Source organism: Falco cherrug, chromosome 5 (genome assembly GCF_023634085.1).
Source record: "Falco cherrug isolate bFalChe1 chromosome 5, bFalChe1.pri, whole genome shotgun sequence".
In the NCBI taxonomy this organism is placed as follows: domain Eukaryota; kingdom Metazoa; phylum Chordata; class Aves; order Falconiformes; family Falconidae; genus Falco; species Falco cherrug.
Genome location: NC_073701.1, coordinates 62,626,178 through 62,649,792, shown reverse-complemented (window position 1 = coordinate 62,649,792; position 23,615 = coordinate 62,626,178). Strand labels below are relative to the sequence as shown.

Here is a 23,615-nt window from a genome sequence, read left to right as displayed (position 1 = left end):
TAGATAGGTAGCTACCTCCAGGGAGTGGTGTAAGTGATGCTCCGAACTCCACTGGACTATCTACACAAGGACATCCTGGCTAGTAGGTGAATGGACCACTTTCTTAAAAATTAAATACCTATGCCTTCTCCAGGTAAATCCACTTTAGGCATCAGAGTACATAGCCTGGATGGTTTTGCTCTCTCTGCAGCTCAGGGACAGTACCACTTCCATTCCTGTCAGCAGAGCTGGGAGGATAAATATGTTATTGATCTGCTGGACAGCCAAATCCTGTGGCTGGAGAATCTCTGAGTGGTGCATTAAGTAGCATTCACAACACCTGGCAGAGACAACTGCAGTCTTGGTTGGAACAGGACTTTCACTTCCCTTTAGAAAACAGGCAAGATTTTTTTTAAGGAACTGGCTTTCATTAGAAGAGGAGGGCTGGGAGAATACACCTGAAACAGGCTTGGTTTCTGAGGACACACACATGCTAAAATGCCAGCATTTCTGATGCAGCAAAAGTTCAAGGTCCGAAGTCACATCCCAGTTCTCATGATCATGGCTTTTCACGACAGTAGGTTTGTGAGAATGTGGAAGCACTCTCCCTTGAAGGGCTCATTGCTGACCAGAGCTGTGAACTCTTCTTTACAAACAAATCACACCCACCCTATGCATGCCTGTGTCCCTTAGAAGAGCATTACAGCTTGAAATCTTCCAGTGTAAGTCTAAGTGGTTTGGGGTTTTTTTTTTCCCTTTCTGCTTTGCACCAGCTTCTCTGTCGTATGTAAATGTTAAATCACAGCATAATTTTAGAGATGGGTTTGTTTATCTTAGAAAGTCAATTCATCTTTCTTGAAGAAAAACAAACAAAAAAAAAACCACGGCGGGTGGGGCGGGTGGTGGTGGAACGCTTCAGCTTTGTTAGATTTCAAAAATAAAACCACTTCATAAAAGCTGCTCAAAGATGGCACATTACTGGGGTATTTAAAATACAGACAGTGGGTTTTTAACTGTTCCTGAGAAACACTCCTGTCTAACAGAATGAGGGCCATGAGGTTAAAACACAGCCATCATAACCTTTATTGCTTCATTTTTGTGAAGCCATTAACCGCAGGAGGACCACAGATGTGCCACAGCTCCAGCAGCTGGAGTGAAATTCAATACCCACATCAGAACCTAATTTATGATCAACCTGTTGGGAGGGGGCAGGGAGGCCAAAGCACGGCATTCCTGCGTACCGTATGGCCGGGAAATCGGAGACACACGGGGGTCTAGGAAAAGTTGCGTGTTGAAAGAGCTCAGCCAAAGCCCTTGCACAAACACAAGCACGTGTCGTGTGGAAGGATCCTGCACTCCCATCGGCAGTGAAGTCTTGCAAGTGGAAATTTTGCATCCAAAAGCAGCTGAACCCCAACAACATCCAGCTTTGAACTAACAGTTCAGCTGCCTGTGAAACCTCAAAATGAAATCAAAGTGCCACTGTGCTCGGTGTAGGACGTGCTCATTGCGAGTGACAGTCCATTCCCTGAAGAACTCACTGGCTATGTAGAGAAAAGCGTAGGAGGCATGTAGAGAGGAAAGCGTTTTGCCTGAGGTCATGCTGCAATCAGCAACAGAGCTAGGAATAGATCAAGGGTTCCTGCTCTGCCATTATGTCATACCAAGTTTTTTTTGACCACTCTTCATGCTCTCGTGTTCTCCGGATTGCCCCCAATCTGAGCTGGCCTTTCTCATCAGCCACCTGCTCCACTTCATTCAGATCCTTCTAAGGAACTTGCTCTTTTCCACACTTTACCCTTTCGGTGTCTGCCTGCTCCAGTTATTTATGCCCTTCTGACTGCAAGTTCCTGGGTATAAGAACCTCCTGCAACTGGAATCATACACTTAAGTACTTTCGAAAGTATCTTGATTACAACTTTGCATCCCTAAATACTTCCTCCTCTCTCCTTTAATCCATCCCATTTGACTAACCCGAGTCTCCAAGTTGCACAGAATTATGTTGGGCATTCCAAAACATGTTGCTAAATTGTGCCACATCACCCAGAGCATCCCCTGGTGCTGGTGCATGATGAAGCGATGCCCTGCCCACGTGCAGCAGCAAAACACACCAGGCTAACATCACTGAGACTGTCAGATGTGTGATCCTAACAAGAGACCAGCCTGCTCATCCGCTCATAACTCTGAATTTTCTGGCAGCGCCCTTGGTCACTGCAGATGCCATAAATTCTGCACACTCCCTTTCCTTTCCAAACGAGCTTAAAGTTTTTTCCTAAAGCTTTTTAGCAGTTTAGGGAGCACCTGTAACAACATCAAAAAGAATCAGTCACTTAGGGGTGCACACATGCTGGGTCTGTTGGCAGCCCCTCTTGTCTCCTAAACCAAACGAGTTGACGTTGCAGCCCAGTGTCCCCACTCCCAAACCATCTTCTGTCTATTTTTTGCAACCTTTAGCTGTGCGGCCCACTGTCTGGCCAGGAAAGAGCATCTGAACTTTACAGAAGACTTCATAGTTGGATAAGTCACCTGCATTAGAAGGAAGAAAATATAGGACAGTACCAAGGACCAAAAGAAACAGCCCCATTTGAGCATGTTAATCAAATTCCAGCTGGAAAATTGTGCATAAAAGATAACCTGGCACTAATCTTTTCTATTATTATCATGTTGGAGCACCTCACAACCACTAATTGTTCACAAGACCCCTGACAAAGCAGGGAAACACCGTTACTGTCACTTACAGACAGGGAACGGAGATGTCAGGGGTGTTTACATCCAAACAAATTGCCCTCAACTCCCTTTATTGTCAATGGAGAGAAAAAGACATTTTTAGGACAAAATTCATCTGCCCTATTTTAGGGCAATTTCAGTCTCCTGCAGGATGAGGTGTCCTAAAAGGTTTGGTTTCTCTTACTGGACTGGCAAGGGAGTTGACAACACCTCCTATGGATGGAGATACCTACACTTAATGAGATTAAGTCCCCCCTTCCAAAAGATGGGTTCATAAAAGTCAGTAGCAGAGCAGGAACTCAACTCAGGCTTCTTAAGTTTAGTCCAATGCTCAGATCAAACCGTAGATGGACATCCAAGATGGCCAAAGAGCCATCCAGCAGTAACAAAACTGTGGAGGCTTGAATAAAACTACTGATGGGAGCAAAGTGGAGTGGATGGAGGAGGGAAAACAAATACATCCTAAAGAGCAAGTTAAAAGGACAGTCAGGCAAAGTAGCTGTTGGAAGAAAGGGAGCAGATGACGAAAGCAGAGAGAATGGGGTCATATGCTGTCTGTAAGGTGCAGCAGTAGGAGGAAGATCCAGGAGCAACATACACTGACGGTCGCAGTGAACGTAGACGGGAAAACCTTGCTAAGACACTATCCCCAGTCCAGATGGCATTCAAGGAGGAACTCAAGTCCTTTCCCAAACACCTTCTTCCCATGTCCCTCTTCTTTGTTTTAATAACCGCAGGAGAAATAGGGAGAGCAGACAGACAAGTCCAAGATCACCCAGAGAACACAGAAGGAACATAACTGAGACCAGATCCCACCACAGCACCCTAGGTTGAAACCCTGCAACTGAACTTTCTGGAAATTTGACTCCAATTCCAAATTTTTGCAGTGCTATTAAAAAAAACCAAACAAACAAAACGAAAAAAAACCCTGAAAAAATACAGAAGTAAGTTTGGAAACTGGGTGACAAGGCTGATCTATGCAGCTTGGAGGAGGGAACTGCAAGGAGGCCACCAGCATGTGTTTCCATCAGGAAAGTGAAAACAAATAATTGCTAGGCTTCTCTGCAAGCAATGAAAGAGCAGTTAATGAAATCACCTGCCACAGACAGAACTGACAAAACATAGAAAATAAGTCACGTCAGAGTCTGCCAGAGCATCTCTGGCACGGACAAGGGGCCTGATGGCTGGTGTATATATAGTGCCAGTGATATCATCTTTCCTAGCAGGGTTTGCCTTCTGCAGAGAGGAGAAGGGCAGCACTTCCATGACAATGTCAGTGTGAGCTTTAAGAGGAAAGCGCCTGAGATTTCCTTAACAGGGAAGAAAGCAGCACAGTGGTAGCCTGGGCTACATCACAGAGCTGGGGACAGGCAGAGGCTGCAAAGCATGATCAAGATGAAAACCCAGGGGGGAATAAAACCCATAATACCCATGCATGTGTAGTGTAGATGTTAGTGTAATGAGTTTGTGGTTACTCAGTTTGTGTTGATCATTGCCCCAACAAAATTTGGGGCTGCTTAGAGCTTTGCAGGAGGGGTAGAGCTCAGACCCTCCCAGTTCCATCTAAAGACAAATCCTTTTTAGAACATGAGGGTATATATAACACCTTGGTGAACGGTCCTACATCTGCACATACATGCATTATGCCAACAATTTGTTAAAGGCAAAGAACTGGAATACTAATTGCCACAGATCTTTTAATCTCTTGCTCTCCATCACTGCTTTACTGCGCTGCCAGTCCCCTATAAAAAGTCAGAGTCCCCTAAAAATGAGAGGCGGGCTTAAAAATAATGAATTAACAATCAATGTTCAGCTTTAGCTTGCTGTTATAATTATTAACAATTAGTGTCAGCATGCAGGTGTTACATTTACCTGCATTTCCTCAGTCCAAGCAATCCTCTTTGCTCGAAACATCTCAGTCATGCAGTCCAAAGCCGAAGCTGTGTTACACCTCTAAATGAACAGATGCAATACGCCAAGGTAGCCCAGCACTACCCACCATCCTAAAATATTTTCTTTTCCCACTATATTATGATAATTTATTTCACTACTGGGGCTCCCAGGTGAGTTCAATTCTCCAGTTTCCAAGCAGACAAAAACGCTAACCCAGCAGAAGTTGTTTAACAAAGAGCTGAAATGTAGCAGTCTCATAAGAACTTGCACCTCACCATATATTGCATGTTAAGATAGACATGCAAGGAAAACAGAGAGATACAAATTTGGAAGCATTTTCTTTTTCTCCATGAATAGAAAATTAGCTATAAATTCAAAATTTAGGTGGGATTTTGGGAATTAATTTACATCATCACAAGGGGGAGAAGGGGCTTGAAAGCATCAAAAGATTTCGACTTTCCCATCTCACAGCAGAAATACCTGTAAGAAGAGAGCTCATTAAGCAAAAAAAAAAAAAAAAAAAAAAAAAAGGGAGAGAGAAGAGGAGACGGGGAGGTCAAATAACCATAAGTGGTTGTTTCATAGACCATAAAACTTTCAGAGCTTTGGAGGTTGGTTTGTTTTGTTGAAAAAGAGGAGGGAGAAGCAATCAGTTTTGATTTGGCACAGGTCTGGGTTTGGGTTTTTTTTATTTATTCTTTTTATAAAATTTTCTCCATTCAGTAAGGAAGCAACCAAATGAGTTCTTCTCATTGTAAGAGACAGGCAAATACTCAAACCTAACAGGCTGCCAAGGTCCTATCACTTACCAGCACAGAGATGCTGTCTCAAGGGCAAGAGAAATGCATTAGCATGCACCACATGTCCTTATCACTCAGGTTAGCTCTATCATCAATATGTTCCCTTAGACCCCAAGGAGATAAATCGATTGCATATGAAATCCAAGAGAAACCCACAGAAACTTGTAAGCAGTGGGGGAAAGATCAAAGTGCCTGTAGTGTGTGAAACCAAATCCACTCCAGCAGATATCACAAATAATAAACTCTTCCTGATAACCCAGCCTTAATCAACCGTATGACAAATGAGGCAAACACAGTGAGATTTGCACAGTGCCAGTCGCTATGTTTAATTAGATTTCATCAGAACAGTTCTGAAAAATTCATATGACGAGGTCTTTGCCAGTCTCAGTGATAACCTTTTCCCTGACATCACTGGAATTTATTGCCAGCCTCAGTTAAAAAAAAAAAAAAAAAAAAAAAGTTACAACAACTCAAAACGAAAGATAACTCCAGACCACAGCCATGAGCATCCCAGCAGGGTGGGATACCAGCATGACTGGCAGTAGAAACAGTGGTTTCCATTTCCAGGATGCCACAAATGCAACAGTGTGCTGAGGTCCTTTGCCTAAGTACCACATCAGCTAGAAGAATAACCATCAGTAAAGGTTCCAAAACCCACTGAAGCCCCTTAGGAGTTCCTGTTTTATTATCCAAAGTGACCCAGCCCTGTGAATCATCAGCAGAACATGTTCAGCATGACAGAGTGTAACCAGAGCTGAAACCCACAGATGAAACCCACAGATGACTGGCTCCCAGCTTTGCTTCTCTTGGCACCCCTAGGGTCCCAACCCATCTCCCATTAGAGCCTGGGAGTGCTCAACTTGTTTCCAACACACATTTCCAGGCTCACTGCACCAAGGGGGATCCCAGCTTGGAGGCATTGGCACATACTTGGTGTAATATGCTGTTAATATATCAAATACAACTCCTACCAGGAGTGATCTTCCATGGGACATGTCCCATGGAAGGGATATCTCTCCTAAGACAGTCCTGCTGTGTCTGTTCAGCTATGGATACCAGCCCAGTTAGTACATCTATTTCCTTTTGGGGACGTGCATTGAAATACCGCTCCAACTCAAGCTCTTTTTTAATTTAGGAGGTGAAAGATCATCCTTGGTGTCATAGCTGGTATAACACTGGCCAGTATGAAGAAAGCCAAGCAATGACAAAGTTCACGAAAAAGGCATTATTGACATTAACCTAGATTTGGCACCATCAGGTTACAGGCAAACCCACAGGGCTAGCTGCTGCCACCACAGCTAGTAAGATGCTTTCTGGTCACCCTGGGCACGGCATGCCAGGAGACTTTGATGGAGTCACAGCTTTGATTAACTGTCGTGGTCCAGCCTTCCGCCTGTATTTCTATCCCTCACCCAGCAACAACAGCTTTTCTAATTTCAGAAAGGGCCAGGAACCTGCAGCTTTTCCGTATGGTTTCATTTAGGAGGGGTGAAAGGCTACTGACAGGGTTTCGAAGAGATGAAAAAAAAAAAAAAGAAAAAGAAAAAAAACAAGTGTCAGACCAAGCAGGAACAGATCCCTGAATCCTGCATAGCATGCTACACATGTCTTCACTCCCGCAGACACCATATGGGTTGGGGTCTACAAAAACCAGTACAACTCTCTCATGCTTCCCCCCAAGCTCCACATACAAGTCCAACAACCAGCAATCCATCAAAGCTTGATTACTCTCAAGCTAGGCTGCCACCAAGACGAGAGAGATGATGAAGCATAGCAAGCCAAAAGTCATTAAACCAAAATGAAAGAAACACGAGGGGAAGAGATCAAGTTGGAAAGGAACAGGGGGGATTTTATTTCTGCTTTCCTTCACAACCACACCAGCAGCACTCACAAATGGTGGATATGCAGATGATGCTAAAGCCCCCAAAATGGGGTTTGCAACCGCTGTGCCGATGCTGTGGGGCTGCCGCACACTGGGGAGCCAGGGTGTGTGCTAGGGAGAGGTGGAGAGAGGCTCTTCAAATTAGTTCAAGCCCAAAGTTGCTTATCCTAACAAAGAGAGGCACGTTCCTTTTTTGCCTTTTAATTAAGAACTGGCTCATAAATCAAACCTCTTGTTCCTACGCTTTGATGTCAGCTGGGGGAAAGGCTCTTTTCGAATAACCAAAGCCCCCTTGCACAAGCTGCAGTCCCTTCTCCAACCCCAGCAGCACGGCTAATTCACCCCCAGAAACACCCAGCTATGGGTCACACTGCACAAAGCCTCCCCTGGCTTCAACATCAGCAGAGAGGAGGAGAAAATCACTGTTCAACTAAGCATTTCCCTACATTTCCTCAGGGGTATCCACAACTTACTGCAAATTAAAGGGTTCCTAGAGGTGGGCTGGGGAAACTGTTTAAGGCAAATTGTTTTCACAGAGCAATAAGCGGAGAACAAAGCCTGAGGTGCATGAGCCTAAACTCCTAAGCAGTATGTGTTGCATGCACACACATATACAGACACACTTTTAAAAATACATTTCAAAATTCTTCATCCATGGCTATTCTGCTTTCAGCCCCACAGACCATGCTCTGCTGTCTCTGCACTGCACTCATTTCTAGTAGCGCCTGGGAGAGGAGCTAAAGGTGTCGGTCCAGACTGCAGCAAATACATGCAGCAAAGAGTCCAGTCGAGACTCTCAACAAACCCTTGGACAGCATCACAACTGAACAGTGGGAACAAGGAGCTTTCATGCAATGCATATCCCGCAGGCACAAAATGAAGGCCTTCAGAGAGAGCAGGGAACCGAATCTGGACCTCGTCATCACGGTCCATACCTTCATCAGTGCTCCACTCACCATCCCCTGCACCCTTCCTGTTTCCTTCCTAAAGGCAGGAGCTGTCAAACCGTGATGTCTACGTCACTGCCTACCTGGGGCTGAACCGGGGATCAGCAATGTGGCCAATGGGAGACGGGGGAGATGAGACAGGCCACAGGGGTGATCTTGGGCACCGATATGGCTGCAGGATGGTAAGGGGGGTAGAGTGGAGGATGGTGAAAGGAAGAGACAAATGCACAGGGCCTTATCAGGGGCTTGCTGTTCTTTCAACTGGCTCCCTGATAACATATGGAGCTTAATCAAATATGCAAATGATGTCCTATCTAGAGACAAGGGAAATAGAGAAATAAACCCAGAGACCATACATGAAAACAAGCCAATAAAATGAGGGAGTGGGTAGAAGGTTTCCTCTTTTTGATAAAATTATTTCAAAAGATTAAATTAAAGCAAAAGTAATTAGGAGAACCGCACTTAAGCCGACTTCCCGTAAGAAGGGTCAGCAGGCAAGAGGCATTCAAATCAAAGGCAGATGCAAGAGGCACTTCAAGGGCTCCCTGAAAAGTCATTATCCCAGTCAAAAGGAAAGGGGATAGAGAGGAGGAAGGAATGACAAGAGCCATTTTGGCTGGGCATCCATCCGGGCATTAGATGGAGTGTGCGGGAAGTTAAATAGCCTCGCTTTGTCACCCTGGAGAGCAGCAGTATCAGGTGATGACCAAAGCTGATCACCTAATGTCCCATGCAGAGCACTTCTCAGAGAACAGAGAGATAAAACCAAAGAGAAATAGATAGACCAGGGGGACACAGGGACGTATCTTCTTTATCTTATGCTTTTTCTTGTATCCCACCCCTGCATGGTTTCAATCAACAGCACAGCCACACCAGGTATTGCAGCCTGAATACTCCACACGACTTGTACAGTTAGGGACACCATGCAGAAAACCACCTGCCACAAGGCAAGTGACAGCCAGCATCACTGCAGACTGTCCCCCAGAAGGCTGCAGGGCCCATGGCTTTCAGTAAGGTAACCTGCAGCAGGACACTGCTATCTGTCCCTTTCTGGCTGCTTTTGTCACTAACATCCCTCTGCCTGCACAGCATGCATCCTCAGCCACCTGTGGGGAATCCAGATCAGCTGCTTTGCCACTGGAAACCTGTCAAATTCAAGCTGCAGCTTCTTAAAGGAAGAGTTTGAAGAGATGCTGGTACAACCTGCTGCTTTCCCTGCTGCAGTGGGCCCACAGAAGCCTGCTATTTCTCCAGGAGTTAGAAACAAAAGCCCACACTGCAGCACCACTGATACAGAATCTGGAGGGATTAGGCAGGCTCTTGCAAATCTCTCCTCAGGATCACAAGATCCCACCTCTGACAAGACTCTGAGGCGCTGTTAGAACAGAACCTCCAAAAAAAGACCGGCACTCGGCACATGTACGCAAGGCACTCAGCAAAAGCACAGCTCAGCCAAACCCTGCACACCAGCACAGAGATTGCTGAGTAGTCAGAAAGCAGAGAGGGGTACTTGAGGGAGAGACACGGAAAATTAATTGCTGTCTGCCAAAAAGCAGGCTTTAACTCTTGCTGGGAACAGCAACCTTCCTAGCAGAAAAAAAAAAAAAAAAAAAAAAAAAAAAAAGAAAAAGAGAGAGAGAGAGAGAGTTTTCCTACTGCAGTTAGATATTGCAATAAGCAACGAGCTAACCACAATGTGCTACACTGACAAGTTGTAGCCTGAAGTCCCAAAGCAATGGAAATGAGGGTGGTGAGAAGTGAAGCACCCGCTTGCAGTGACGGAGCAATTAGTGGGCATTTAAAACAACTGTCAGCTGCACCAGTTCAGCAGCAGAGAATGGATAAAGGCCCTCTGGTGTGGTTTAGGGCAGGGTGTTTTGCAGCAGAGGATGGATCATAGGGTAACCCAGGCTAGAAGGGACCTCAGGAGGTCTCTAGTCCAACCTCCTGTTCAAAGCAGGGTCAGCTGTGAGATCAGACCAAGTTGTTTTGTCCATTGAAGCTTGGAAAATCTCCAAGGATGGAAACTGCACAACCTCCATGGGCAACCTTCTTCAGTGCTGGTCTGTCCTCGCAGGGAAAAAAATTTATCCTTATATCCAGTTGGAAGTGCTGTCATGTCAACTTATGCCTGCTGTCTCATATCCTCCCATCACTCACCAATGTGAAGAGCCTGTCTCCATCTTCTCAAAAACCTCCTTGTAGGCATGGGAATGCTGCCATTAAGTCCTTCCAAGTTTTCTCTTCCCCAACCTGAATAAGCTCATTTCCCTCATCCTCTCCTCTTCAGTCAGATTCGCCAGCTCCTGGACAGTCTTTTTACCCTCTCCTCAATTTGTGTTGGCTGATCAATATCTTCTTTGTACCGAAGGGCCTAAAACTTGGCACAGTATCTAGATATGGTCTAGCAATTGAGGTCAAGATGATCACCTTCCCCTCACACTGTTAGCAGCGCCTCTATTTGTGTAGCGGAGGATGTTGTTGGCTTCTTTTGCTTTTTTTGCTTTTTTTTCTTTCTTACACTGATGGCACATGTGCGACTTGCTGTCTACCAGGATCCCCAGGTCCTTTTGAGGAGAGCTGCTCCCCAGCCAGGCAGTCCTCAGCCTGAATCGTTGTAAGAGGTTGTTCTTTCCCAGGTGCAGGACTCCCCAGTTCTTCAGTGAGTTTCTGTCTCATTGCTCCATCCTGTCTAGGTACCTCTAGATGGCCATCCGGTTGTTCAGCCAGATCCTCCCAGCTGACTGCATCCCTGAGCTGAATGCAGATGCCCAGAGGAACCTGCTTCCCACCTCATTCGACATCTAGGGGGTGAAAGATGAAGTGCAACAGAAAGATGCCCACCCGCTCGCAAGGCTTTGAAGCAGTAGAGGACGAGAGAGAGCACAGCAGCCTAAAACCAGGATGCACAAGTCCTGCATCATTGATTTCACTCATGGAGACAGTATCTGATCACCCAACGCTTTTAGGTCATGTAGGATTCCAGTATCACCAGCCAATGACTTTTACCTGACCCTGTACAAATGGGTGTCACTGCCCAAGGTCCACACAGACTCCCATCACCACCCTTTCGGGGCTGCCTGCTGGTACACCCAACACCAGCATCAAGTGCAAAGTACCACAGCTACCAAAAATCACAGCTTTTCAAATGCTACAGCCAGAAAACTGAACTACTTCTTAGGTATCTAAGCTGGCAACAACCTCTCAAAGAGGGACTGTCTATCAGTGTAGGACAGACAACTGCAGCCTTCACAGACGTCAGATGCGGACGGGAAGCAGTACCGCTCCATCACAAGTGAGTGAAGCACTCGAACTCCTGCTGATTTAGGAAGCTGTGAGGAGAGGCCAGGGTGAACAAGCCCCTCTCACAGAAACCAGCTTCCCAGCAGGAGCCAGAGCCTCTACAGCATGTTTTCAGAGCAGTTAAGTCCACTTGCCAAGCAGTTGGGGTAAAAACCATAAAATTTTAAAAAACCTGACTCTTTCAAAGCAACAGAGGGAAGGAGAAGGAAGCCGAATTTCTCTGCTGACATTCACACAGAGCTGTCAGCAGAAGAATATCCTCCAGGGAATATCAAAACTGAGCAGGGTTTCTCATCTTGTATGTATTCAGAAACCCCCTTGCCTGGAGAAACAGTGAGGATCTCTGTCTGCCTGCAGTTACCACAAGACTGAAAACCTGTGCATAGCAAAACCAGTGCTCTTTCATTAGCTCCAGCTCCTTGGATGGGAGGTGAAGTATGAGAGGAAAAGGAAGATACTCCTCTCTATGTGGTTCTGTCACGGTATCACCAATCCACCCAGAGCTCCATCACCTATACGTCTCCGCCCACTTCTTGCATCCCTTTTACCTTGCTCAAATTTTCTAGCATGAAGAACTCCATTTCATTCCTTTCTTGCCCTTGAGAGCAATCCAGCCCTATGGAAGAACATGACATGCTGCCAGTCCCACCAGGATTCAGCTGCTCTCTCCTGCTAACTGGATGAGCCCTGCTCTGGGAAGGGATCTCACCCCACATGTGAGGGGACAACGCCTGTACCCAGAAGACCCATCATAGCAATCAGCAATGGCAACAGAGGTGCAGGTTTGGATGTCCTGAAGGGTTGCCTTACTGAAGGAGTCCTGACACTACCATAGACCAAGGTGCATCTTCTCCAAGACACAGGCTGACTCCTTCAGTAGCTGTCAGTGGTTCCCCTTCCCTCTCCAAGGTAGTGGGCTGTAAACAGCGCTGTACAACCAACCAGGAGAGCTGTCAGCTGGCTGACAGGACAGAGTAGCTACAACTACATGGCCAGAAACCAGCAGAAGCTCAGACTTGCATGTACTTTCCAATCCAAGTGTCTATCCGAGAAAGCTAGCCTTCCCCAACGCAACTGTGAGATGAGCCAAAATGAGAATTGCAAATCAGAGCTCTCAGATCTTAAAATCTCCCAGCGGTGTTTTGTCTCGGGATCCAAAGAAAGCAGGGTCTCCAGGTTCAGGGTAATCCAGAGGGTGGTTCATGAAACGGGTTGATACTGAGAAATTTCTATTAAATAGAGGTGACACCTGGTGAGAAGTGCTGGCCAGATTTCAGAGCTGTCTGATCTGAATGAAAACCTTAACCCCGAATGGCAGTCGAAACCTAAAAAGCCCTTCAAAGATCTCAAACCAATGGGATCTTATGAAAAGTGAAATACAGGCCACAGGGTGAAAGAACTGGGTTTTAAGCCAAATTCCTTTCTCTGCAAGGAATTTAGCATAGAAGAGGCTCTGAGTGAAATATTTTGATGAAATAAAAAAGTTACTTCTTATGGGGAAGTTTCAAATAAATGTAAATTACTACTACTCCATTTTCAAACAAACATTACAAATTGACAAAAAGCTTTGTTTCGTTAGAAGTGCAATTCCTAGGGCTGTTCCCAGGTCGATATTTGTAAACTCAAACCACCCTCTACACCTTCATCTACACACAGAATAATTGCAGGTAAGCTGTATTTGACTGGAAACTATCTGCACAAAAGCAATGACCCATAAACAAATGCCTAGGGAAGGAATACAAGGAATACTGAATACTGCTACACGCCCTTAGTGATGACAGGTATTTATGGCACATAATTTGGCTGGACGCACCAGAAAAAAAAATCCAAAACAAGCATACAAAACTGTGCAAACCGTCCTCTAGCTTTCTTCTGCTGCCAGAGTGAAGAGCTAAGCTTGTAATAAGAGAGCGTGCAAAGGGGAAAAAGAGCCAGTGGATTTTAGCACATGGCTGTTTTGGGGCCAAGCAGTTTGTAGGAAGTGCGTAGCCAAGAATACCTCCTGATCCTGATGGTTTACTGCCCTGATTGGAGAAAGACAACACAGACATTCGTTCAATTCAAGTGAAGCTTTCGTATCTCCTGAAAACGATTGCTAAAAAGTCACAGGGGTGCGAATTGACTTTCAGCCATGGGTTTTGTTCGAAACACTTCCCATCATACATCGGAGCTCACTCTGCCAGCAAAGCCCACCAGGCACCCTGGGGTACACTAAAGCTGTGGCAATGTTCACCAGCATGGTACAATGTGGTACGGAACACAGGGAATGCCACAGGCCAGCCAGCACAGGAGGTAATTACAGATATTGGGATCTCACCAAAGCACTGCAAGATGAAATATTTCTCATCAAAGAGTACCGCAAGATCTTTAATGCCCACAAGTGGTCAGGAGCTGGTTTTCCATCTCATCTGATTTGTCTGGATTAGCTGTTTGATATGATGGCACACCTCACAAGCTTTAACACATTCATTTTCTCCAACACTTCTTGGAGCAAGCAAAATATTTCCTACCTTTTGCAGGACAGAAAGTGAGGTATGGAGGTACACCAGAAGTTTCTGGTAGAGAACTGAACCCAGCTGTCTCCCAACTCTCTCATCTCTGGGCCACCCTTCTCCATCCTAAAGACACCACCAGCACCCATCAGGCCTTTAATCCATGGATGCTGGTTTCTATGCATGAGATATGGACAGTGGGAATTTTCCTTCTCTGTAGCTCGGCATTTTTATCCTATTTATATCTTCATTCTGCAGGGCCAGGCTGTGCTGTGGACGAGCCAGCAGAATTGGAAGGCATATCTCTACAGCACATTATTCAGTGCCTTCCTGTTGGTCTGCACACGTAGCTATGTGAATGAGCGAGGATTGCAAAATGTATTTTGCCTGGGGCAGTGAAATAGCTGGGGCCAACCTTGTCATTCTGTTTCACTCACTCTTTTCCTACCCTATCTCTATCTTGGTCTTTCCTTTTCTTTCTCTCTTTGTTGTCTTGGTTACATGGGCAGATTCCTGATACGCTGCTAGTTTTCATTTTAATGATATGTTCCTGTAAAGCACAATATTTTACTTCAGTTGCGTGTGCCACTGGATAAATTCCTTTGACATATGTGACATTTGTGTATCAACTAACAGATATTGCTTTATGACTGTGGGTATTTTGCAGAGAATTCACGGATTGAATACATCAAAATCTGATACACAGTCTGCCACTTTCATATAAAAATATACAAACAAAGGAAAGGACTGAAACTGCATGAAAAATAAGGAAAGTTTCATCAAAACCAACTTGTAATTACTTGCAGTGAGTCTTCCAACAACTGAGTAGATCCCGCTATCTTGAAGATAATCTCATAACTCCTCTCTTCATGCTATCCAAAATACTTCACTGTAACTTGACCAAGTAGCTGCACTGCACCAGGAGAAACAGCAGCGTATACCACACGTGGTAGGACCCAGCAAGCAGAAGAAAAAAAAAAAAAAGACAGCTCCCAGGCTTTGTCCACTGGTACATGGAGTTTCATCGAATCCTAAAAAGCTTATTCCAATTTAACCATAGGCATTTTTGTTTTAAACATAAATCAAACTTCATGCTAACATAATGGATTATCCTGGAGTTGCAAAACCAATGCACTATTTCCCTTCCTTCCAATTCAAAAGCACTTGATTGATGAGCTAAGGTGGAAAACAAAGCTTCAAAAAGCCCAGGAAGTCTTGGCAGGGGCCAAGGAGTGTCAAGTGAAAATCTGCCAAACTGGCCTTGTGTGGCACCCAGAGAGGAAAACAGGCTGGTGTCCTGGGCTCAGATACCCTCAGGAGCTGTGGAAGAGGGCAGTGTGTGGAGGAGAGTCAGTGCTTGCAGAAATTGTAGCAAGGATAGGGCTGAATCTGTAGGAGCCAAAGGTTTCCAGGAGCCTGGATCAACCGCTCCAAAACAACCACACGTGTTTAGGGGAGCCCCATTTTGCTATGCATTCTGCCACTCTGGTGGAGACTTATTCAGCTGAGGAAGATCTCACCCAAGACTCCAACTCTACTCTGACACGTGGACCCAAGGCAGTAAACACAGTCAGAATATTCAGCAAATTAGGCAAAAGGGAATAAAACAAAGCTTTCTCAAATTACATCAGCCAGTTCAGCTCCCCTCTTCTCATTCTTTACCCTATAAGGCTGTCCCCACTCTCTACCACACTCCATAAAGCACTAAAAGCTTTCTCTCCTGTTTTCCCCTATTAAAAGGAATCAGATCTCGGATTCTGCAATGTGACCTGTAAAGGCAAAGACAGAGCTGTGTCTGAGTTGGCTTCTCCTGAAGCCAAAAGGAAAACCAAAAGCTTGCGAGTACAGGGAAGCAGCAGTTATTCTTAACCATTTCAGTCTTTTGTATATTTACCATGCAGATCTCAGCTACCCTATTCTCCCCCACCAAGAGACGGACTGGAGAACTAAACAGTTTATTATGATATCATAAATGACAGGGAAGCAAAACCTAATTAGTCAGGGGAGGAGATTATTTTTATTGCAACTCTTTAAAAAACAATTTGGCTCCTTTTCCACATGCCTGAATAGACTGTTAAAAACAAAACAAAACAAAAACCCAAACCATTCTCTTTTCAAAAGCATCAGCAGCCTTTCCTCTGTTGAACAAAGCCAGAGACATTTGCCAGCAGGCAGAATCTTGTTCCCCTTGCAGATCTCCCTCAGCACAGGGGCATTGCCATCTGAATCTACAACCCTGATTTTCTTTTTAAGTGAGGAAACAGGTAGAAGAACAAAACCAGTGATTTCAGACCTTCCTTAAGCATCTGTGAACAAAGGACTCCCTCCCTTCCTTCCACATCATACACGAGCCATAGTAGATCACTCTTTCATAGCACCTTCCTCTCCCCAGCTTAGAAGTTTTTATTTGCAAAAGAAATTCAAAGTGGAATCAACACCCAACCCCCAAGGCTCTGCCCAAGTTCCCTTCCCAGCTTTTCACCCATCCCCATCACGATGGCAAAGCAACAATCTCCTCGCACATACAATATTTTGCAACACTCCTGGGCTTAGCATTCAGACAAACATTGTCAGACTGGCACCTAGGGGTTGTAATAGTGGTGGCGCCCATAATTAGCATGAGAAGGTCCCTTCTAGTACCTCTTCTTGCCTTGAGAAAACCACAGGTAGATGATTCCTAGCTTCCACCTCCCAAGCTTCTATACAATCACCTTACATGGCAAACTACAGAGCCACAACCATGCAACAGGCATATTTTTAGTGAGAATGCACAGTGACGAACATAAACACGCTCTATTTTATTTGTGTTTATGTGGCATCAAACATAAGCATAATTCTTGTTCAAGACACAGCCTTCCCTTGATGAAAATGCTCTTCCTTCAGTACAAGCGCCCAGCCTGACCTAAACAGAGATTGCTAATACCACACTGGGCTCATGGTGAAACCACAGTCTGGTCATATTGCTCTGAAGAAAGATCTCCAGAGCATGAACCCTGTTTCTGAACAGACCTCAGCCACAGTCAGTTTTTCCTGTGGAATGCACAGACACCCTGTGATCAACTACTTAATTAGAGATGGTCTGAACAAAACAAAAATCTGTTGGATGCAAACTGCATCAAGTCTGTCTGTGGCTGTATCAAGTCAGTCTGTGGTTTGACTTCAGAAACATTCAGTTGCTGATGAGCAACAATTTGGAAAAAGGATTTTATCCTTTCTCATACCAGCTTTATCCCTCAAGTGTGAAACACAGGAGTTTTTTACCAACTGAAACATTTTCTATCCTCAAAGTAGATGATGCACCTTAGGATAAGGACTGTTTTCACACTCAATACAACACTGCAAATCTCCATAAGAATGCAAAAATCTGAGTTAGAGGACCACGTTAGGTCTTACCTTCTTCAGCTTCCCAGTCTTGGTGCCCACAAAAGCCAGGGAGTGGTTCTTGTAGACATAGGCAATCACAGACGTCATTCTGTCTCCATCCTCAGTGAAAATGGGGAGCCCTCGCACCATGGACGATACTCCCAAGGGGGCATTCATATCCAGGCCACAGAAATTGTCATCAATTGTTAACAGCTATGAACAAAAAGAAAGAGAGTGTAAAAACAAATTAAGCCATCAATTCTTTAGCCATTTGGGAAGTATCCATCCAAACGGGGACACCATTGCATAACATGCCTATAATTTATGCAGACTGACAAATCAATGACAAAGGCAGGACTGGAGAAGTACAGAGGTGGAAAAAATTTGTCCAAAGTTGCATGATGACTTACAGACAGAAAGAGAATTGGAAACTTTCTTCTCTTGAATGACAGCCCAGCAGGATACATTACGTTAAGCCTTTTTCCTACCGCTTTGCCAGTCAGTTTTACCAGTCAAGACCTAGCAATCAAAGACAAAGTCTGCTGAAAATGTCTTAAACATATCTAGTTCTGTGTAAAAAAAAAAAAAAAAGTATGCATATCATTCCCATGGGATCCAGAATAAGAATCACTGAGCTAAATCTGCACTGGCAAGTAAAACAGACCCTGGCCTGCCCTCTGGCCCAGAGACCTAATAGTGTAAGGCTTACACCTACGAAACCTAAATAACCACTTCCCTCCTACCTCCAAACCCTGCAGCATCACTTATGCTACATCTGGGAAACTGTAGTCCCCCAGGGCATGTCCAGGCATCGCCTAGGAGAGAGCTGGTCAGCCCAGGCCATATCTGCAGCGGGGGCCACGCTAAGGATCAAACACTACGCACAGTGACTGCACACACTCCCCCCTCCTGGGGACAGTTTAATCATGTTGTCCTGGGTTCTTCTCTCACACTCTTCAGCCTGGGCACTTCATCCCTCTGGGTCTCCATTTCTTCCCTATGAAATGGAGATTATCCACATTTATCCATCTTACTGTAACACACTGAAGCTCTTTGGAGAGGAGGGAAGGTTTCACAGCTGTTATGAGAGCCTCCCAGTGTTTGTTGAAGATGCCCAGGAATTCCTAACCACCAGAGAAAGGACCCTGTCCATTAATGCTGCTGCCTAAGCTCTAACACCTATTACATTTGAACTCAACAGGCTTATAATCAGACAGATGCTCCATGGGGATCCTTGTACATGAATGCACGTAGTCTCTAGTTATCACTGAGGATGCTTCTCTGGAATTCAGGGAGTTACAGAAGTACAGCAGCAGAGCAGTACAGACAACTCTTCTACCTTAAGGCACCATCTGGACAGGAGGTGAGGCCAACAGAGGTTGCCAATATAAAGATCTTCACAGAATAAGTCAAATAAAGATGAAGCTCCGAATACCACAGTACACAATTGCCAAAACAGTTAGCCTTTATTAACTTCACTGGGACCCTCACAGATTTGAATTTAAGCATCCACTTAGAATATTTTGCTGGACCAAGGCCTAGAAAGGTAATTATTAATTGTACAGGAATGTTGCCTCTTTTTCACGTATCAGTAATAAAGGACCATGACAATTATCTTTCTGAGCTCACATCTTCCTGGAAGCACAGTTAAAATATGTGCTGCTCCTTACTTGAGTTCACAAGCAGTAAAAGCCTGATAGTTGATTCATTTTCTCCTTACCCAGCAATTACAGGGAATAATTACAGATGGTTTTACTGAATGAAAGAATAATGTATCCTAAATGTACTTGTAAACACATAAAACCTATGAGGAATTCAAACAGCCATTAGTAAGGAACAGCTAATCTGAGCTCTGGCCTGCAAGAGTCATTAGTGCTTGTGGACTGCCCTTTCCGACCTAAAACAGCAGCTCAAAGAGCAATTACAGATCAGATCAACAGCCTCCATGGGCAGCAGACAGGATGTTTCTAGTCTACAATAACAGCACAAAGTCTAAGATAAATCTGCATCCTGGATCCAAATGCCAAATTCATCTGAGGTCTAGTGCCACCAAGCTGACGAACACACTTCAGAGAGGCAGGACACCCCTGCTCACAGCACGGCTTGCAAAAGCGGAGTGTCTCTGTGGATAATAAGAACACGTACAGCTTCATTCCATGGGTCAGGATGGAAAAGCTGCAGCTTGATTACTCAGGAAGTACAAATGTGTTTGAAGCAGCAACGCTACCCAGATCTTTCTGTGAGATATGGGATACCAGCTGTCAGAGATGAGCTAACAAGAGGAGCATTGTGTTGGTCTGATGTAGTGTCACAAGCATTCTGTTCACTGATTCACTACCCAACACATCACCTGGTGCGGGATCCTTCTCACCCAGCTGTAGCTATGTAAAATCTTAGTAAGTATCCCACAGTAGTCCTCTAAAGCTACCTCCGTAATCAACAGAGGAAAGGAGGTATGTCCAAGAATAAGCCATCCAACCAAACTTGTAATGCACTGGATCACCTTCTGATAGAGCCAGCTGATTTCAAAAGGACTTCAGATGATTCATTCAGCTCCAGCATCTAACATGAAGATGTATGATGCTTTGAACCGAAGGCTGGACTATATGACCACTTGAGATCCCTTCCAACCAGGATCCTGCGGATGTAGGATCTGAGAAGAATCCAGGTCTTGAAGTCAGGTCCAGTTTGACTGGAAACTCTTAAGCTCTCAAATTAACATGATCTGTGTTTCAAGGCTATAATAAAACTGCGCATGTGTCTCACTCAAACCAAACCTACAAATAGCAGAAAGCAGGGCAAGGAAAGAAAGTCCTGTTTAATCACGTTTTTAAAGGAAAACAAGAAATGGGAAACAGCATCCTTCACCACCAAAAGGATGAAAACCTTAACAGTGCCAGCAGACGTCTTACCTAGGATGCGGTGTATGAAGCTCAATCACTGACAAGCAGTGAAACAATAGCAATCAAACAGAGCGGGCACAGTTAGAGGCATCCACATTGGCATAACACAGTCCCCCACCCACCCCTCCCTGCAGCACAGCCAAACCCAGCTACGTGCTTAGAGACCAGAAAGGACCCATGCAATCATCTGCTCTGCCTTCCTGCGTGACCCAGAACCTCAAATGTCAGGCAGAAGCAACTTGTCCTGTTTTGCAGGGAGATAGAAGCTACTTCTGCTTGCTCCCTAGGGAAGTCTGAGTCTGCATGGCTGTAAGGATACAGCCCTGAGCCCCCTGTAACCTGCTCTATCAACAGCCGGGATGTGTTAGCTAGAGTGCACGATTGCTGTAGATGTATATCAGAGCTCACACAGCCAGTGTAAGCTCTCATCCTCCTGCAAAACCCTAAGAGGATAGAGACCCAGAGATCCCAGCATCAAGCACAATAACCTGTGGCTGATCTGCAGCACATTTCCAACCTGTTGAGACTTAATCCAATTGCCACAAGTTAGCTCCTTCTCCATCAGACTGGTCCCAGTGCCAGCTGAACTAGAACCTGCCCGTACTGGGGCTGATATCATGGTTTCCCCCCCATACAGACACAAAACTGAATGTAAGCCCATTTATTTCATCCTATTACCTTGACATTATTTACAGAAGGACACATCCTTACAAGAAAGATGGGAACAGATTTTTTTAGTAGGGCCTGTAGTGACAAGACAAGGGGTGATGATTTTAAACTAAAGCAGGGTAGTTTAGATACTAGGAAGAAATTCTTTACTGTGAGAGTGGTGAAGCGCTGGACCAGGCTGTCCAGAGAGGTGGTTGACGTCCCATCCCTGAAAGCATTCAAAGTCAGGTTGGGCAGGGGGCTCTGAGCAACCTGATCTAGTTGAAGATGTCCCTACTCATTGCAGGACCTCTAAAGGTCCCTTCCAACCCAAACTATTCTATGATCCAAGCACTACCGCAAGGCTGAAGAGTGAAATCAGCATTTTCTCTTACATGGCACAGTTCAGATGGGATCTAGGACCATCACAACACACTCTAGCCTCCAAGACACGCAAAGTGGTGTGTGAGGGCAGACATGGCCATGATGTTCACTCACACACTGTTGTGTGAGTGACAGAGAAGCAATCACAGGGTTGTGGTTTGCAATGTGGACAGCCGTCCCCCAAGAATAGCAGCAAGTCCAGCAAGACACATGCCACATGAAAACTACTTTCATTTAACATATTTGGGTTATTTCCTCTAGGGATCATTTGCAAAAAAACGCCAGCAAGCAAAACCCTAAAAATAAACATCACCCAGCTTCTGTGCAGCTGTGGCTCTCAGCTGCACACATGCCTTTGTAAAGACAGAAATACAGTCATCTTCTTCAGCAAAGAGAAACACGTAAGGAAGTTTGGATTTATGATGAAAGGGTCAGGAGTTGCAAGCACAGGTTTATTTTCAATTCCAGACACTCCTAGCAGCAATATAAAGTAGCCACGTTAAACTCTCTGGAGCTTCTCTTCTTGGCAATTTCACATTAACGACTTTCCAGAATGAAAGCAGAGGTGAGGACATGAATTCACTCTGCTTGCAACACTGCTGCTGCACCAGCTGGGATATCAGGGAGGGGCAAAGGGAAGATCTAAAGAGACAGGAGTAAGATCAGCAGTTCCTGCATCCTCAGCAGTTAAAATCTAACCCAGAAATTCACAGCTCAGTCTGTAGGTAACTTGGGAGGGAAGGGGGGCCCGGTGGTTGAGGTGCTGGACTGGAGTCAATCAGCTCATCATCCCACACCAGGTTCCCACCTACAAGAGGGAATATTACTCACCACCCCTCTGCCCCAGGAAAGCTGCTAAACACAGGTTTATAAGGTTCTCTACACATCTGAAATATCTTCATGTGAGAATGACTGGCATAAATGTCTTCCCAAGCCCCACCACCTGCCTCTCCATCTTGGGAGAATGTGCAGGGGGGAGCCAGCTGGTGAGAGACCACAGTCTGCTCCTGCTGCTGCTGCCTGCATCAGCAACCAGAGAGTTCATCTGCAGCCGTGACACTGTGGCCAAGTGTCACATTCACCAGTGAAATAGGAAGGATGTGCAAAAGAATGGGCCTGATTTACAGGAGGATTCTGGCAGACATTTGCCTTCTCCAGGATTAAGCCTATCAAATAAATAATTAACACATCCAAGCCCTCCTGGAGAGAATGTTTTTACAAGACTGGTGCTGGCTCAGTCCCTTAGGGATCCGCTGAGCCCAAAACCCCCAAACTCAGCAGAAGGGGTAGAGCTCTGATTACAGCACCTCCATCCCCATCATCATCTGATTCCCCAGCAGAGGCGAGCACTTTGGCATCGCATGAATGGCTGAAGCACCAGATATTAGGGAGCCAGTGCAAACAGGGCTCAAATTGCAGTTTTCCCTTAAAGATCTGTTTTAGCTATCTGCCTCTGAAATAGCCCCTGATAATCTAATATAGCCTAATCTATTATTTGGGAAAAGCTTCAATAAAGGATTAGCCATCCCTTGTTCCTCCTTGCTTTCACTCCAGCAAAATTTTCTCCATTCAAAGCACCAGGGGCTTTATCCAAGTATCTCAGCAGGCTCCAAAGCAATTCCACAGACGCACTGGGGATAAAGGCTGTCCCAATGGCCAAGTCTTGCCTTTGATTTACAGCTAATACCTAACAGCCCTGTCTTCATATGGTGGCAGGTACTTGGCTTCTAGCTCTTGTTATCTCGGGCTTGGCTACGCCAGACGATGGAGGAAACTCATACATTATGGCTGTCTGTGCTGCCAGCAGGGCCAGGGAGCCAACTGCAATAAGAAATCAACAGTGATATGTACCTGAGTCTTCACAAGGAGATATCCAAGGTCTTTTCCATCACCTGACTGCAAGATCTTCTTTCCTTCCTGACTGCAAGGACTGAGTGAGGGTGAGGGCGAGCATGCGTTCTACTCAACAGGATATTTAAAAACCTAAAGAGATGGAAGCCCTAAGAAAATTTCTCACCAGGAATCTCATAGTACCTGAAGAGCTACAGGCTAGGAAATTTAGGCTTTAGATCACTTGGTGCAGGGGTGATCCATAAATTCCTAAGCAGCAGATCTGCAAATGTTGAAAACTATCTCCCTGCAAACCATAGGTCTCTAAACTCCAACGGCAGCAGTATGGTGCACAAGGCTTGTGCTTCTGCCGTTTGCCTGTGCATGTCCTTTTGACGGTATAAGCATGTGCTTCAGTGCCTAGTGAACTTCTGGTTAGATTCTGGGTTGCCCTACCCCTGGCA

General features: G+C 45.3%; 1 protein-coding gene across 3 annotated transcripts in view; it reads right to left on the bottom strand.

The window, feature by feature from the left end:
• The window catches only part of PLXNA4 (plexin A4), a 455,375-nt gene that overhangs the window by 388,307 nt on the left and 43,453 nt on the right, over window positions 1-23,615 (bottom strand). For all 3 annotated transcript variants that reach the window (XM_027801750.2, XM_005436737.3, XM_027801749.2), the window contains exon 3: window positions 17,417-17,599. In XM_027801750.2, coding sequence (XP_027657551.1) covers window positions 17,417-17,599 — 183 coding nt within the window. The remainder of the gene's footprint in view (window positions 1-17,416; window positions 17,600-23,615) is intronic.